Source organism: Eulemur rufifrons, chromosome 28 (genome assembly GCF_041146395.1).
Source record: "Eulemur rufifrons isolate Redbay chromosome 28, OSU_ERuf_1, whole genome shotgun sequence".
In the NCBI taxonomy this organism is placed as follows: Eukaryota; Metazoa; Chordata; class Mammalia; order Primates; family Lemuridae; genus Eulemur; species Eulemur rufifrons.
The window spans coordinates 23,178,670-23,195,596 of record NC_091010.1 but is presented as its reverse complement, the minus strand read 5'-3'; the positions used below and the strand labels follow the sequence as shown (position 1 = coordinate 23,195,596).

At 46.3% G+C, this 16,927-nt stretch overlaps 1 protein-coding gene across 3 annotated transcripts in view; it reads left to right on the top strand.

The window, feature by feature from the left end:
* Window positions 1-398: 398 nt before the first annotated feature.
* Window positions 399-16,927, top strand: part of STOX1 (storkhead box 1) — a 59,265-nt gene continuing 42,736 nt past the window's right edge. For all 3 annotated transcript variants that reach the window (XM_069460657.1, XM_069460656.1, XM_069460655.1), the window contains exon 1: window positions 399-794. In XM_069460657.1, the coding sequence (XP_069316758.1) occupies window positions 485-794 (310 nt within the window). In that variant the 5' untranslated portion in view covers window positions 399-484. The remainder of the gene's footprint in view (window positions 795-16,927) is intronic.

Here is a 16,927-nt window from a genome sequence, read left to right as displayed (position 1 = left end):
CTCCAGTTTGAGCGAGGTCCGCGACACCCCAGTCCACCCCTTGTGGACTCTCACTGGGAACGACCCCAAGGCCAGGGCGACGACGGCTACCCTGGTCGTCCCGGCTCTAGGGACTCCTGGCCCTGCAGTTCGCGCAGCGGTTAGAGGCTCTCCAGGGGGTTCCGGGACCACCCCTAGGACTTGGAAAAGCCCCAAGCGCGCCCATCAGGAGAAGGGGAGCTCTGGGCTGCAGGGCGACTGGGAAGTGCAGGGAGTCGCCTGGGGCCATGGTGTGGAGAACGAGCCGGGGAGCTCAGCACTTGGAAGCCCCACAGGGCGCTCCGCCTGCCGGAGCAGCGGCCGCCCCTCCCCCGGCCCCGCCCCCTGGAGCCCCGTTTCCCCGGCAGCCGGCGCCGCGCGCAGTCGGCCGATCGCTCCCGCGCGGCCTGCGGTTGCCGCGCTCGCCCGTGCGCTAGGCTCTGGGCTCCTGGCCGCCCGCGGCAGCATGGCCCGGCCCGTGCAGCTGGCTCCGGGCTCGCTGGCGCTGGTGCTGTGCCGGCTGGAGGCGCAGAAGGCAGCGGGGGGCGCGGAGGAGCCGGGCGGGCGCGCGGTGTTCCGCGCCTTCCGCCGTGCCAACGCGCGCTGCTTCTGGAACGCGCGGCTGGCGCGCGCCGCCTCGCGGCTGGCCTTCCAGGGCTGGCTGCGGCGCGGGGTGCTGCTGGTGCAAGCGCCCCCCGCCTGTCTGCAGGTGCTGCGGGACGCCTGGCGGCGCCGGGCGCTGCGCCCGCCGCGCGGCTTCCGCATCAGGGCGGTGGGTGAGTGAGGGGCCCAAACGGGAGGGGCGCCCGCGCGAGCTGCGGGGTCCGAACTCCGGGCTGCAGGGACGAGTGCGGTCCCGGCTCCCGGCCACAGAGTTGAGGCGCCACTCTGCGGGAGTGGGAGCTGGGGCTGAGGGCTAGGCGGGGTCTCTGGAGGAGGGCTGGCTTGCCAAGATGCCCCGGCGACATTCCCTCCCGCTAGGACGCCACAAGCTACAGTCCCCAGGGTGTGTGGGGCAGCTGCCAGGGCCAGCTCCAGGAAGCCTCTGTTCCTCAACTCTTAAAGCCCGTGGAGTGCTCAGGTTCCTGGCAGGAGAAACTTTCTACTTAGAAAAATGATGCTCTGGAGAGAGAGGCTGCGCTCCATGGGGCGCTTAGGAAGGGTACTGCAGGGGCATGGCCAGAATTTGCCAAATCTGGCCGCAGCTTTTTCTTTTCTCTTTTTCCTTCCTTTCTTTCCTTTTTTTAAATTACAGACTTGGAGCAGATGACAGTCTGAGGTTTTCATGTCCTGCGGTACCGGGTGGTGTGCTGGTCTCGGATCAGGGCCTAGCAGAAGGGGTCCTTCACTGCTTGGGAAAAAGAAATAAGTGGTGCTCTGGACATGTCCCATCCCATTAACTGAATAGAGAGAATTCCACCTCCCCAGTCTTTTCAGACTAACCGGTTTGTTAGAAAACAGACAGCTTTTTGCCTGCATAAAATAGTTTCTCATTTGAGAAACTAAGCCACTGCACCAGTGGTCTCTGACTCTGGCCACTAAACTGAGGCAGGCATGTCAGCTGCCTGTAACAGCCCAGTTCTGTGTGTCTGCATTTATGTGGGGTTGCGAGGGTCATTCGATGGTGTGTTGTTGACAAGTCACCAGTTGTTCCAACCCTCACTTTGACTCCTACCAAGGAACTCCTCTGTCTTAGTCCATAAATTCTCCTCCTCTTCCATCTGAGGAGAAGGAACAGCATATAAAAAACATTTGTTTTAGTCCTTAGCGATAAGGGAACAGGGCAGCAAGAGACACCTGATACTTTGTCTCATCTGTTCAGAGATGGTGTCTCCACATCCCAGGCAGCCCAGACCAGTGCCGCTGGTTGAACCTTGACTTCTCACCTCCATGCTTTCTGTCCCCTCCCCACCTCCACCCCGCTTTTTCTTTCCTTAAGAGCAAAAGAGAGCTTGTTACAAAACCTCATACACGTGTTTCATCTCCTTTTACTTGCGGGAGTGAGTGAAGAAACTAGGTTTCTGGCTCTGCGAGCAGTGAGCCAAGCAAGTAGCCAAGCCAAAATCTTCATGGGGGAAGGGGTCTTTCAGACAGGCTGGATGAAAAACTCTTTTCAGTTCTGTGTCCTCAGTTTTTCTGGTTTGAATTAGTGGTTACATTCTCTGGTTCCCCCACTCCCTTCCAAAGGGTGAGCATAGAGTATATTGCAGCCGGGGAGTGGGATGCAGTGGGGGTCGAGACCTGGGGGTGAAATGAGAGAGGACTGTGCTAAGTCAGGCAGCCACTGCTCCCCTACCCGGGGGGTCCAGTGAGCAGTGGTGAATGCTGGTATCTGAAAGATGCAGCACATGTCACCTGGTGCCCCCTTTCTCCACCCACAGGGTAATGGTACCTCAAACATGACTCAGGATGCAATGGACATTCTATGGGGTGTACAACCCAGTAGTCTTTCTCCTGTGGCATCACTCTTGACTTGGGTCTCTTGGCAGGAATGATTTTGAGGTTTTTAATAACTGAGTCCTGACAAGAATTTGAACATTTAGCTGGAATTTGGACAAAACCACCCATTCTGAATTTTGAGGTGAAAAATGGGGAAAGATCTTAATTGATGCCAAGTGATACGTGCAGGTGGGGAGCAGAAGGGCGGCTTTTGTTTTAAATAGGGTTGCCAATTGCTAACTAGAGGTCTAAGTTGGGGTCCCTGGGTCAGATCAGAAGAGAATAGGCATCATAGCAGCTCTTGGGCCACCTTGGAGTCCCGGAGGTTGGTGAAGGCAGGAGAAGCTGCTTCCCCCAAAGGAATTGGAAGTTTGTTTGTTTGTTTGTTTGTTTGTTTTTTATTCAGGATATTATGGGGGTACAAACATTTTGGTTACATGTAATGCATTTGCACCGCCCAAGCCAGGGTTACAAGAGTGTCTCTCACCCATACAGTGCGTTCCACTTCCATTAGTTGTGGGTTTACCCCCCTACCCCACCCCTGACTGGCACCCAATGAGTATTATTACCATTGTGAACACCTTAGTGTTGGTCAGTTAGTACCAGTTTGATGGCAAGTACATGTGGTACATCTTTTTCCCTCCTTGTGATACCTTACTTTGAAGGATGGGCTCAATCTCAATCCAGGATAATATAAGAGGTGCTAGATCACCATTGCTTTTATAGTTGAGTAGTACTCCATGGTATACATATGCCACATTTCATTAAGCCACTCATGTATTGCTGGGCACTTGGGTTGCCACCACATCCTTGCAATCGTAAATTGTGCTGCCATAAACATTCGAGTGCAGATGTCTTTATTGTAGAATGTCTTTTTCCCTTTGGATAGATGCCTAGTAGTGGGATTGCTGGATCAAATGGTATTTCTATGGAATTGGAAGTTTCTGTCTGCTTGCTCTCCCTACCCTGGCAGTATTGGCTCCTAGAAACCAAAATGGGCTTCCAAGAAGGGGAGGGAAGAGCTGCTGTGGACTATTGCAGGCTCGTGCTCCATTCTCCCTGTTACTTCGCAGGAAAGAGCAAGATGCTAGAAAAGAACAAAGGATCAATATGGTCTCTTTGCTGTAGATTTTTTTTTTAAAGGCTCATTTACTCCTGCATAAAAAATTTGGGCACAGGGAGTGTGCTGGCCAGCTCAGACAGAAATGCAGGGAGGCGAGGAGGGATGGCCACCAGCTTTATGAACTCAGCTGTTCTCCCATGGGTCTTTCTGGGCTTCTGGGCCTGGGGCTCATGGGGCCTCCTAAGACATGAGCAGACAGGAGTAACTTGAGCCCCAGGTGCAGACCTCAGCTTTAAAGCCTGCAGGGGTTTATGTTTTCTCTGAGTTTTGTGCCTTTTCTTTCCCTCTTCACTTTTCCCACCTCATTTTTCCTCGAGTGAGAAAAATAGTTCCCAGGTAGAGTATTTCCTTAAAAAGAAGGACATTGGAGCTTTAGCTTGATTAACAAGGAGCTAACTCTTTGGAGCTCCAGTCCTCAAGTGTTTTGCTTTTTGTTTTTCCTTGGTCAATGACATTAACAAATGAAAGGGTGAGTTCTGGAAGCTCCGGGGAGACAGCTGCTTACCCAGCTGAGCCACTTGGGGTGGGCTCAGTAGGGGTGTTTAGTGAGGGGGGACTCCTGCGTTTGTTTGGAAGAATCTGTCGCTACTCTGAGACCACACCTACTGGGATGCAAAAGGTTAATGGCAGGAAGCTTCTGAAGAGGGAGGGAGGCCACTTGGCTAAACAAGTTTGTTTCCTTCTCCTGAAATTTATAGCTGAGGTGTCTCCACCCTCTCACCCCAAGCAGGGCCTTGCATCTTTTCTTACTGAATAAAAATGCCCCAAATGCCTGTGCCTGTTTTTCTCTTTCTTTCAAGTCAGAGGATAATGTGCAGAAGGTTTGAGGGAGGCACATCTCACGTGGACACGTGAAAACCTATTTGTCACACTGCTTCTTTTTTTAATACTTGCTTCATGAATTTATTCATGTGCCACATACTTATTCTAGGTGCCTCTGTGTCTTAATGCATCTTTCATTCAGATTTGCTTATGCTCAAGGAAAGTGGAGTCAACCTGTTACCTCCACATTCAGTTCAAGAGAGGATAGCTGAGTGGGAGGCTGTGTTCCCAAAGCTGGCTGGTTCCTACTGTCTTCTCCATCCCACAATGACATGTGTGGGCCCTGCAGGTTTGCCTGTAGTTGGACAAGAGTTCCCTGATGTGTGCTTTGGGGGGTACCGAAGATTGTGTAGGTCAGGCTGGCCAAAGGGATCTTCCTTCCTCTCCTTCTGCCCTTGTTCCTGCTCCTGGAAGCCTCTCTGAACACAGGCTTCCAATCACAGAGAGATACCAAGGCAAAATTGCAAGTGCTGTAGGAGTGTAGAGACCAGTCACCAATGCTAGATGTCGACTGATTTCAGAATCTGTCCTGGGACCTGGTTTGGAAGAGGAGGTTCAGTTCCAGGGTACCTGGTGCCTGGTGCTGCAAGAGTTGGGCAAATCTCTGAACTGCTGTTCTTACTTGTTCTGTGACTTGGGGAATGTCATGGGGGAGCGTATAGAGATAGTAAAGAAAGAGAGTGGTCCAGTTCCTACTCTGCCTTGTTTCTGAAGTTCCACCTTGGATGGCAGCAGGGCATCTTGTAGGGCTTAGTAGCTAGTGGAGTTTTAGGTGAAATTTATGTTTAGTGAAATGCACAAATATTAAGTGTACTAATTTGATGAATTTTTCAAATGCATATGTGTGTAACCCAAATTTCTAACTGGATTTAGAACATTACCGCTACCCTAGAAAGTTCCTTCTTGCCCTTTCCCTGTCAGCTCTGCCCCCATCCTCAGAGATAACCGCTATTCTGATTTTTTTAGAACCATAAATTAGTTTTGCATGTTCAAGAACTTCACATAAATGGAATCATATGGTACTTTGAGAAAAACACTCCCCAAACCGTGCTTTCCTCTAAACTCCACAACAATCAACACAGCAGAGGGCTTCTGTGACCAAATTTGGGGTTCTTCTCCCCACACCAAGCAGCAGACACCAGCTGGATGTCCTCTAATTCAGTTATGATACTGTCTACCCAGAGATGGTGTCAGATCCCACAGGGTGAGGTCTCTGTCTCCAGGACGGCCCCCCCCCACCCCCCAGACACCAGTCACAAGTCCCTGCGTCCAGAGCTTCTGACCAACTGGAATCAAATTGGGGTTCCCATGACCCCCTCTCTCTTTGGGTTCAACTAATTTGCTGGAGCGGCTCACAAAACTCAGGGAAACATGTTTGCAGATTTATTATAACAGATAGTACAAAGGATACCGATGAAAGAATGGGTAGCTCAAGGTATGGGGGAAGGGTTGTGGAGCTTCCATGCCCTCCCTGGGCTCCACCCTCCAGGAACCTCCTGGTGTTCAGCTATCTGGAAGCTCTCCAAACCCAGTCCTCTTGGGTTTTTATGGAAGTTTCATGACATAGGCATGATGGACAACCGTGTAGAAATGTGATTGGGCAAAAAGCGCATGATCTAAAACCCAGTGAGGCCTGTCTGTTCAGATTCTTCCTGGCCTCTCTGTGCAGCACTCCTTCCTCCAGTGTGTGGGGCAGGACCCCGTCTGGAATGAGGATCTTTTGACCCACAATCACATTAGAGTCCTGCCTTGGGGAGGTGAAAGGAGGACAGGAGAAGGTCAGAGAGATTCTGTCTCCTCAGGCCTGCTTCTGAGGCCTAAAGTGCCCCAACATTGTAACAAGGACTATGGGTGTTAACAAAGCTCCATAGGAACTGTGGATGAAAACCAATATATATATCATAACACCACATATTATGTTATGTACTCATTTGTGTGAGGATTCTTTCTCTCAGCTTAATGTTCCTGAAACTCATCCCTGTAGTTTGTTCCTTTTTATTGCTGAGTACTGTTCCATTATTAATGTATCACAGTTTATCCATTTTCCGTTAAGTGAACACCTGGATGTTTTTAGTTCATGACTATAAACTGGAATAACGTATCTATGAATATTCATGTGCAATTTTGTAATGCTTTTATTTCTCTTGGGTCCATACCTAGGAGGAATTGCTGACTCATACAGTAGATTATACTTAATGGTATGGAAACTTTTTCCAGAATGGTTGTACCATTTTATTCTCTTACCAACAAAGTGAGACAGTTCTGGTTTTTCTACATCTTTGCCAACATTTGATATCAGTCTTTTTAATTTTACCTCTTCTGGTGGTATGTAGTGGTATCTTGTAATTTTAACTTGCACTTCCCTGATGACTAATGATGTTGAACAATTTTTCATGGGCTGATGAACTTCCTTTGTGAAGTGTCTGTCAACTCTTTTGCTATTTTTAAAAATTGGATTATTTGTCTTTTTGTTACTGAATTGTAGTTCTTTATATATTCTGAATACCAATCCTTTATTAGATGTATGCTCTGCAAATACCGCCCAGCCTGTGGCTAACCTATTCAGTTTTTTCCGTGGTATTTTTGGAGACAAGTTTTAAATTTTTATTAAGTCTAACATCTATTTTTTTTCCTTTGTGGCCTATACTTTTTGCATCCTGTAGAAAGAAATTTTGCCTAACCCAAAGATTTTCTCCTGTGTTTTCTTTGAGAAATTTTATAGTTTTATACTTAGGTTTAGGATCAATTTTGAGTTAATTATTGTAAATGACATAAGGTATAGGTTGAGGTTCATTTTTTTGCACATGAGTGTCCAGCTATTCAAAAACAACTTGTTGAAAAGACTTGCCTTGTAACTTTGATGAAAATCAGCTGACTGTCTATGTAAGCGTCTATTTCTGGACTCTCTGTTCCATTGATGTATGAATCTATCCTTCACCAGTACCACTGTCTTTTTTTTTCCCTCATCACATCACACAGAGGTGATACCATACTGTCTTAATTACCATACTTTTTTTTTTTTTGAGGCAAAGTCTCTCACTCCGTTGCCCTGAGTAGAGTGTTGTGGCGTCAGCCTAGCTCACAGCAACCTCAAACTCCTGGGCTCAAGCCATCCTCCTGCCTTAGCCTCCCGAGTAGCTGGGACTACAGGCACCCACCACAGCACCTGGCTAATTTTTATATTTTTGGTAGAAACAGGGTCTCGCTCTTGCTCAGGCTGGTCTCTAACTCCTGAGGTCAAGCAATCCTCTCTCCTTGGCCTCCTAGAGTGCTAGGATTATAGGTATGGGCTACCACGCTTGGCCAAATTTTTTAAATTTATATTTCAGTAGATTTAGGGGTACAAGTGGTTTTTGGTTACGTGGATGAATTGTACAGTGCTAATGTCTGGGTTTTTGGGTAATGGTTTTTTTATATTTTGCTCAAAGTTTATAATGGTTATTTGTAAGGTGTTGGTCTAATAAGGATCTAGTCTACCACTATTGGAACAAAAATCCCACGAATGAATTTTTTGTTTTGTTTTGTTTTAATTTAAAGAGGTTTATTCTGAGCCAAATTTGAGGACCATGGCCCAGAGTCACGCCCAAGAATCCTTGAGCAAGTGGACTCCATGAATGTTTTTAATTCATATCTTCTCAGCTGGGCGAGGTGGCTCACACCTGTAATCCGAGTACTCTGGGAGGCCGAGGCAGGGGATTGCTTGAGCTCAGGAGTTCGGGACCAGCCTGAGCAGCAGTAAGACCCTGTCTCTACCAAAAAAAGAGTGAAAGAATAAAAGAACCCAGCTGGGCATTGCAATGCATGCCCATAGTCCCAGCTACCCGGGAGCCTGCGGCCGAAGGATCACTTTAGAGCCGAGTTGGAGGTTGCATTGAGCTACAATTGCGCTATTGCACTCTACCCGGGGCAACAGAGTGAAACTCTGTCACAACAATGACAATAACCAAAGGCAACCAAATGCCCCTCCTCACAACCTTAAGAAAAAAAAAAAATTCACGTATTCTCCCCTTTTAAAACGTCATTCTGTTGGTGAGAAATCTCTAGCCATAGAGAAATGAATGGCCATGACAAGATCATTTAACAACAACTCTGTTTTATCTTGTCCTCCTTCTGGACAGATCTTGGCATCTCTCCAGTCTTGTCTAGCTCAATTATCACTTTTCTTCGGTTAGGTGGCAAGCTGGAATAATTCTGCCCATTTTGCAGACAGGAAATGGAATCAAGGCTGCGATGTGGCTGGTGCTGCTTGGGTTTCTTGCCTTCCTCTCTGTTCCCCACCAGTCCTCCCAGCTTCCCAGGAAGGCTCTGCTAGTTCTCATCAGCCAGTGCCTGGAACTCACGCTCCTCATGAGGCTGGCAGATTCCCACCAGGTCTTTGGGCCGCTCAGAGGCCCCAGGGAAATGGCAGAAACAGCTGCTCTGACCACGCCTTGCTCTCACCTCCCTCCTTCCCCCACAGGATCTTCCCAGCCATGTTTTCCTAGTTTTGTTCTGCCAGATGTTGCCTTTTACCTTATTCTGCTCAGGGGCCACCGAAGGGTTCAGTCTGAAAGAGCCCAAAGGGCTCACAATGGGATGTCTTGTTGGCATATTGTTGTTATCAAGCTGGGTCATCTTTATGTAGCATCTGGATAGTTAACAAGTGTCCACAGCTCCATGGTTTTTTGTTTGTTTGTTTCTTTTGTTTTGTTTTGTTTGAGACAAGGATCTTGCTTTGTCACCCAGCCTGGGTTGCAGTGGCATGCTCATAGCTCACTGCAACCTCAAACTCCTGGGCATAAACGACTCCTGCCTCAGCCTCCTGAGTAGCTGGGACTACAGGTGCTCACCACTATACCCAGTTAATTAAAAATTTTTTTTTCCAGAGATGGCATCTCACTATGTTGCCCAGGCTGGTCCTGAACTCCTGGCCTTAAGTAATCCTCCCGTTCCCAAAGTACTAGGATTACAAGTGTGAGCCACTGCACCCAGCCTCCATTCTGACTATTTCTAAGTGTATAGTTCAGTGCCATTAAGTACATTCACATTGCTGTATAGCCATTGCCTCCATATATTTCCAGAACTTTTTCATATTGCAAAATTGAAACTCTGTACCCATTAAATAATAACTCCCCAATCCACCTCCCTCTCAGCCCTTGTTAACCATCATTCTACTTTCTGCCTCTTGAGAATGTAACTATTCCAAGTACCTCGTATAAAAGGAATCATATAGTATTTGTCTTTTTGTGACTAGCTTATTTATTTCACTTAGCATAATGTCTTCAAGGTTCATCCATATTATAGCACATGTCAGCAATTTCCTTCTTTTTTAAGGCTGACTAATATTCTGTGGTATGGATAGACCATATTTTGTTTATCCATTCATGCATCAATGGACACTTGTGGCTGGATGCAGTGGCTCATACCTGTAATCCCATCACTTCGAGAGGCCAAGGCAGGAGGATCACTTGAGCTTAGGAGTTTGAGACCACTGTGGGCAACATAGCAAAGCCCTGTCTCTACAAAAAGTAGAAAAATTAGCTGGGCATGATGGCACATACCTGTAGTCCCAGCTACTGACGAGGGTGAGGCAGGAGGATAGCTTGAGCCCAGGAGTTTGAGGTTGCAGTGAGCTATGATGACACCACTGCACTCTAGCTAGGACAACAGAGCGAGACTGTCTCTCCAAAAAACAAAAATGGACTCTTGGGCTGCTTTCATCTTTTGGCTGTTGTGAATAATGCTGCTGTGAACATGGGTGTACCAATCTCTCAGTCTCTGCTTTCAAACCTTTTGGTTTTTACCCAATTCTCATATGAGAATTGTAATTTTAATTTTTTGAGGAACTGCCATACTGTTTTGTGTAGTGGCTGCACCATTTAAGATTCCCACCAGGCTGAGCACGGTGGCTCACACCTGTAATCCTAGCACTCTGGGAGGCCGAGGCGGGAGGATTGCTTGAACTCAGGAGTTCAAGGCCAGCTTGAGCAAGAATGAGACCCTGTCTCTACTAAAAATATAAAAATTAGCCAGGTGTCGTGGCACATACCTGTAGACCCAGCTACTCTGGAGGCTGAGGCAGGAGGATCACTTGAGCCCAGTAGTTTGACGTTGCCGTGAGCTCTGATGATGCTACTGCACGCTACCCAGGGCAACAGAGCAAAACTCTGTCTCAAGGAAAAAATACAAACAAAAAAACTCATTACCACCAACAGTGTACACAGGGTTGTGATTTCTCCACATCCTCACCAATACCTGATTTTTTGAGCATAGCCACTCTAATGGATGTGGGGTGTTGATTTTTTATTTAAGAGATGGGGTTTCACTATGTTGCACAGGCTGGCCTTGAACTCCTGGCCTCAAGTGATCTTCCTCTCAACCTCCCAAGTAGCTGGGACTACAAGTACTTGCCACCATGGCAGACTTTAAAGCCAAGCCTTGTGTTTTTTTCTTCTTTTTTTCCTTTCTTCTCGTTTACTGCCCTAAAGCCTTTTTTTTTTTTTTAAAAAAAAAAAAAAAACACTTAAGGAGAATCAAATTATTCAGAGTCATCTGTGAGTTTTAGATGCTTCCATTCCTACCGCTGCTGCTGGCTAATGGGTGGATGTCCCAGAAAGTTTGGTGGTTAGTTCCAAAGTTTTTTTTTTTGAGACAGAGTCTTGCTCTGTCACCCAGGCTGGAGTGAAGTGGTGTGATCACAGCTCACTGCAGCCTCCAGTTCCCAGGCTCAAGTGATCCTCCTGCCTCAGCCTCTGCAGTAGCTGGGACTACAGGGGCACACCACCATGCCCGGCTAATTTTTTTTTATTTTTTGTAGAGACTGGATCTCACTATGTTAACCAGGCTGGTCTCGAACTCCTGGCCTCAAGTGATCCTCCCACCTTGGCCTCCCAAAGTGCCGGGATTATAGGTGCAAATCACCACTCCTTGCCTTTTTTTGTTTTTTTTTTTAACAGATTAGTAATCTTCCTTCTTTCATTGTAACATGAACTGAGCCTTTTTAATATCCTTGTGAATCTGGGCATTACTACTGAAGAACACCAGTGCAAAATTGCTTCCAATTACAGGCAGCAAAACAGACTTGAGTCGCCATTGAAAACTGTAATTTAAAGTTTCCAAATCACCTAGAACCACTCTGGTTAGTGAAGAAAACTCGAGTTCACATTCCTGCCCTGCCACTTACTAGCTGTGTGACCTTGAGCTAGGAAACCCCTTTTGCCCCTTTGTCTTCGTGGGTACAATGAGGACATAAATAGCTCCTTTGCAGGTTGTATCGAAGATAAGGTACCTGAGAGCATTCAGTGTGTGCCTGGTCCAGAGTCAATGTCAGGAAAACAATAAAACACATGGCAATTTGAAGCATGCGGGACAAAGAGAACCAGTCTCTGGATTCTTGTTCGCTAGACAGCCTGTCTCCAGTGGGGCCTGTGCTAATCATTGCTAGCCTGGCATATATTTATATTTAAGCCCTTTGTCCTTTTGCCATGTCCTTCCTGTCATATGCCAGATTCCTTAGTGCTGGTCAGGCCCACAGCCATGGTTGCCTGTTCCTCAGCTCGAATCCCCGAGAGTACCTGGTGCTGTACAGGGAGCCTGCACTGGGATCTGGATGCCTGGTTTGGAACCAGCCCTGCTGCTACGCTGCTGGGAGCCCTCTGTCTGGCCTGTCATCTCACTTCTCTAGGCCTCTGTGAACAGCTTCCTGCTTGCTTTGGCTCTGTTGACTGGCTGAGGCTTCCCAACTCCTGGCTTGGCACTGGCCTTGGCTGGGTCAGCCTGCCAGCCACCTGTGTCAAGAGGCCCAGGAAAGAACAGACAAAAGCTCACACTGAGGTTTCTTAAGATATTTTCCATAAACAGGGAGGTTGTACCTTCCCCTTAGTCCTGCCCAGACATCTCAATTCTCTAATACCATTCCCCTTTGGGGAAGCATCCAGGGCAACACGGTTGTTGAATCAGCCACAGCATGCTGGGCCTCGCTTGCTCACACGCTCATTTGTCAGGTGTGCATTGAGCATATTCTGTGTGCCCAGCTCTGGGATGGTCAGTTCATATAGAGGGGCAATAGGTCATGCTCTAACCTGAAGGAGCTCACAGCCTAGGGGGCAGATGGATGAATAAATGATACACAGTTATAGGGAGCAATAGAAGGACAGCTGATCAACGGTCCCATGCATGTGTACATGTATATTTGGGGAAGGCTTACTGGAAGAAGTGATGCCTAAACTCAGGTACAAAGAATGAGTTGATGTTAGCTTAGAGAGAAGCACACTTGAAGTAGAGAGGGAGGGCCTGTGTCCCAGTTGTATGACCCACATGGGAAACTGCAAGCAGCTGAGCGTCACAGAGCATGGAGTAGGAGGTGGGCAGTGACACAAAAGCCTGGAGAGGGGCTGGTTGGGGTGGGCCTTGACTGCTGTACTGAAGGGTGTGGTTTTGAGCCTGAGGCCACTGAAGAGTGTTAAGCAGTAAGGTGCATGTATGTGATTACATTTATAGTCCTGTTTACATGATGTCCATAGTAGATACTTCCTGGCCTGATGTGTACATTATCTTCCATTGACATTGTCGCCTGCAGTGGCGTCTGGTGCCTTTAAGGGGTTATATAAGCTCCCATGGACTTACCGGTGTTTATGCCTTTGGTGCTTGTTAAGTGGCAGGTCTGACATCCTAGGAAGGCTCTAGAAAGAGCTCAAAGGCTGTGCAGGACACCCAGGATCTAATCCTCCATCACTAACTAGCTGAGTGACCCACTTCTCATCCAGTCCTCTTGGGGCCTTGGTTGCCTCTTCTGTGGGACAACATTCCACCTGCCCTCTCTCCTTCACAGCGTTGACCTCAGGCTCCGATGAGATACCATCTGTGAAAACACTTTGGAAAGTATACAGTACAAACACCAGCATGTCCTTCCATATATCTGTGTCCTCTTCAATTTCTTGCATCAGTGTTCTATAGTTTTCAGCATACAGGTCTTTCACCTCCTTAGTTAAGTGTGTTCCTAAGTATTTTATTCTTTTTGATGCTGTTGTCAATGGGATTGTTTTCTTAATTTTCTTTTTGGATTTTGGATAACTCATTGCTAGATATATAGAAAAACAACTGAGTTTTTGTGTGTTGATTGTGTATCCTGCAGCTTAACTGAATTTGTTTATTAGTTCTAACAGTTTTGTGTGTGTGTGTGTGTGTGTGTGTGTGTGTAGTCTTTAGAGTTTCCTATATATAAGATCATGTCATCTGCAAACAGAGATGATATTACTTCTTCCCTTCTGATTTGAATGCCTTTTATTTCTTTTTCTCGCCTAATTCCTCTGGATGGGACTTCCAGTACTATATTAAATAGAAGTGACAGGGGTGGGCATCCTTGCCTTGTTCTTGATTTTAGCAGAAAGCTTTTCACCATTGAGTATCATGTTAGCTGTGGGCTTTTCATATATGGCCATTATTGTGTTGAAGTGATTTCATCCCATGTCCATGTATTGGAAGACTAAATATTGTTAAAAATGTCCATACTACGGAAAGAGAGCTGCAGATGCAATACAATCCCTTTCAAAATCCCAATGGCACCCTGATTTGATCATTATATATTATATGCTTGTATCAAAATATAACATGTACTCCATGAATATGTACAATTATTATGTATCAATAAAAAATTTAAAAAATCCCAATGGCATTTTTGACAGAAATAGAAAAAACAATTCTAAAATCTGTATGGAATCACAAAACATCCCAAATAGCTAAAACAATTTTGAGAAAGGAAAACAAAGCTGGAGGCATCATACTTCCTGATTTCAAAATGTATTACAAAGCTACAGTAAATAAAAGAACATGCTACTGACATAAATACAGAAATATACAGCAGTGGAACAGAATACAGAGCCCAGAAATAAACCCATGCATATACAGGGCATATACAGTTAACTGATCTTCCATGAGGGTGCCGGGTGCAGTGGCTCCCGCCTGTAATCCTAGCACTCTGGGAGGCCGAGGTGGGAGGATTGCTTGAGCTCAGGAGTTCGAGACCAGCCTGAGCAATAGTAAGACTTCATCTCTACCCAAAATATAAAAATTAGTCAGGTATTGTGGTGTGTGCCTGTAGTCCCAGCTACTCGGAGGCTGAGGCAGCAGGATTGCTTGAGCCCAGGAGTTTGAGGTTGCTGTGAGCTAGGCTGAAGCCACGGCACTCTACACAAGACAATGGAGTGAGACTCTGTATCAAACAAACAAACAAACAAACAAACAAAAGAATACACTATAGGCAAAGGATAGTCTTTTCAACAAGTGGTACTAGGAAAACTGGATATTCGCATGCAAAAGAATGAAATTGTACCCTTTCTTACACATATACAAATAGCAACTCAAAATAGTTTAAAGACTTAAAACCTAAGACCTAAAACCAAAACTCCTAGAAGAGAACACAGGGAAAAAACTTCATGACATAGGTCTTGGCAATGATTTCTTGGATATTACACCAAAAGCACAGGCAACAAAAGCAAAAATAGACAGGTGGGACAAACATCAAATATTAACATTGGTATTTTATCTCTGGTGTGGATTATGGCTATGAGGGCATGAGAGTGTGTGTGCATGTGCACTTGTAAATGTTTTTATAGTTTTAGAGTATGTATTACTGTTAGTGCTTATTATTTTAATTTGATGGATTGCTTAGGTAACAAAGTACAAAAGGGTATATAGTAAAAAATCTTTCTTTCCCCTGCCCACAGCCACCGATTGCCCTTTTCTGGAAACAACTGCAGTGACAGTTCCCTAATCCTTCCAGAAGTTGTTTATACATCTACAAGCAATATAGATAGATATATCCACCCTTATTTTTACATAAATGTTAGCGTATTACATATATTATTTTTCTTGGAAACAAAATGTATCTATTAATAAAAAAGTCATTAAAAATAATGTATAAATGCAAGGGAGTTTATAGCATTGTTCAAAGTGTGCAGAAATATTAGTTCCATGGGATGTAAATAGAGTTACATGAAAGTGTTACAGCAAGTGTTACAGCGAGTGGTCCCGAGGACAAACCGAGCGGCACACGGAGAGTCGGAGAATCAAGGTTTATTCGCCGGCGGGCTCAGAGGGGGTCTCGCCACCAAATTCTGAGACCCGTCTACCCAATTTTTCCCATTTTTATTAAGTTGGGGGTGATCCAAGGGGAGGGGTCTCAGGTGACTAAGGCCCACCAGGTAATAGGTTTAGTGACTGCACCAGGTAATAGGTTTAGTGTTATGCTGATGTGCCAGATGTTAGGTTAGTGATGTGCTAATGCGCCAGGTGTTAGGTTAGTAATATGCTAATGTGGGTCTTCCGTGAGGGGTGGGGGTCTCAGGTGGCTGCTGTGCTAAGTAATAGATGGGGGTTTTCCTTATTCCCCCCTTTGATGCCCTTATATGTCTATTATAGGGCATCATTTCCCAGTGGGTGAAAGCCTCGTAAGGCCATTATGTGAACTGTTGCTCTCTGGGTTACAATTGTTTCTATAAATTTAATAACTGTGCTGAGTATGCAGGGGCCTACAGTGACAAAGAGAAGAATAGTTATTAGCGGCCCAGCCAGAGGTAGTAGCTATGAAGTCTGTTGTCCCAAGTCAAAACACCAGATTTGTTCTAAATCCTTATTTCTTTCCTTGGATTTTCTAATTGTTTCTTTCTTTCTAATTCCTTGGACTCTTTCTCTTAGCTCCCTGACTTTTGTGGTTACTACTCATGTCTGGTTTATATAATAGCAACACTCTTCCCCTAGGAATATACAGGTCCGCCCCTTTTCAGCAGTGAGTAGGTCTAAGGCCCGTCTGTTCTGTAAGGTCACTGCCGCTAGTGAGTTCAGTTGACTCCGGAGGGACAGTCGGGAATCTGCTACTCGTTCCATGTCTTCATTTAGTTCTGGGATAACTTGTGGTAGATGCTCAGGGATGTTCCTAGGCCTCCTACTCCTGCTCCTATCCCAGCAGCAATTCCTCCCGCTATGAGGACTGATGCTCCTAAGGCCCACCTTTTCCGGGTGTTTGGGTGGGGGCTTAGTAGAGCTTCCAGTTGCTGGGTTTCAAAGATAGAAAGATCTGGGGTGAGGAAGACCTGGGTGCAGGTCCCTGTCCAGTTTCCTGGGAGGCAGAGGTAGGCAATGTCTCCACAAAGAAAAAATATGCCATCCCGGGAGCAGGTGGCAGTGGCATTGCTGGGTAAGGTTTGGTTATTTGTGCAGAGTTCACCCGGGATGAATCCCAATATTTCATTTTCTCCCGTGTTAGTAATGCAAGTGATATGCATGTGGGAAGTTATGGCTAAATAGACATTGCATGCTACTGGGCCCATCAGGGATGTTTTGTTTGGGCCTGGGTTTAAGATACTGGAGTTCCAGCCTGGAGGCACAGGGACCCCAATATAGACTCGTTTCTGGAGGGGTAAACAGACCCAACATGAAGTATGGTTGGGTAGGGCCTGGAGGGCCATGCTGAGGAACCAAATTATTAGGGGAGAGGTTTCCAGGGGTTCAGTGATCTTCCGTATGCCTGTAAAATCTGGCCTCTTATAA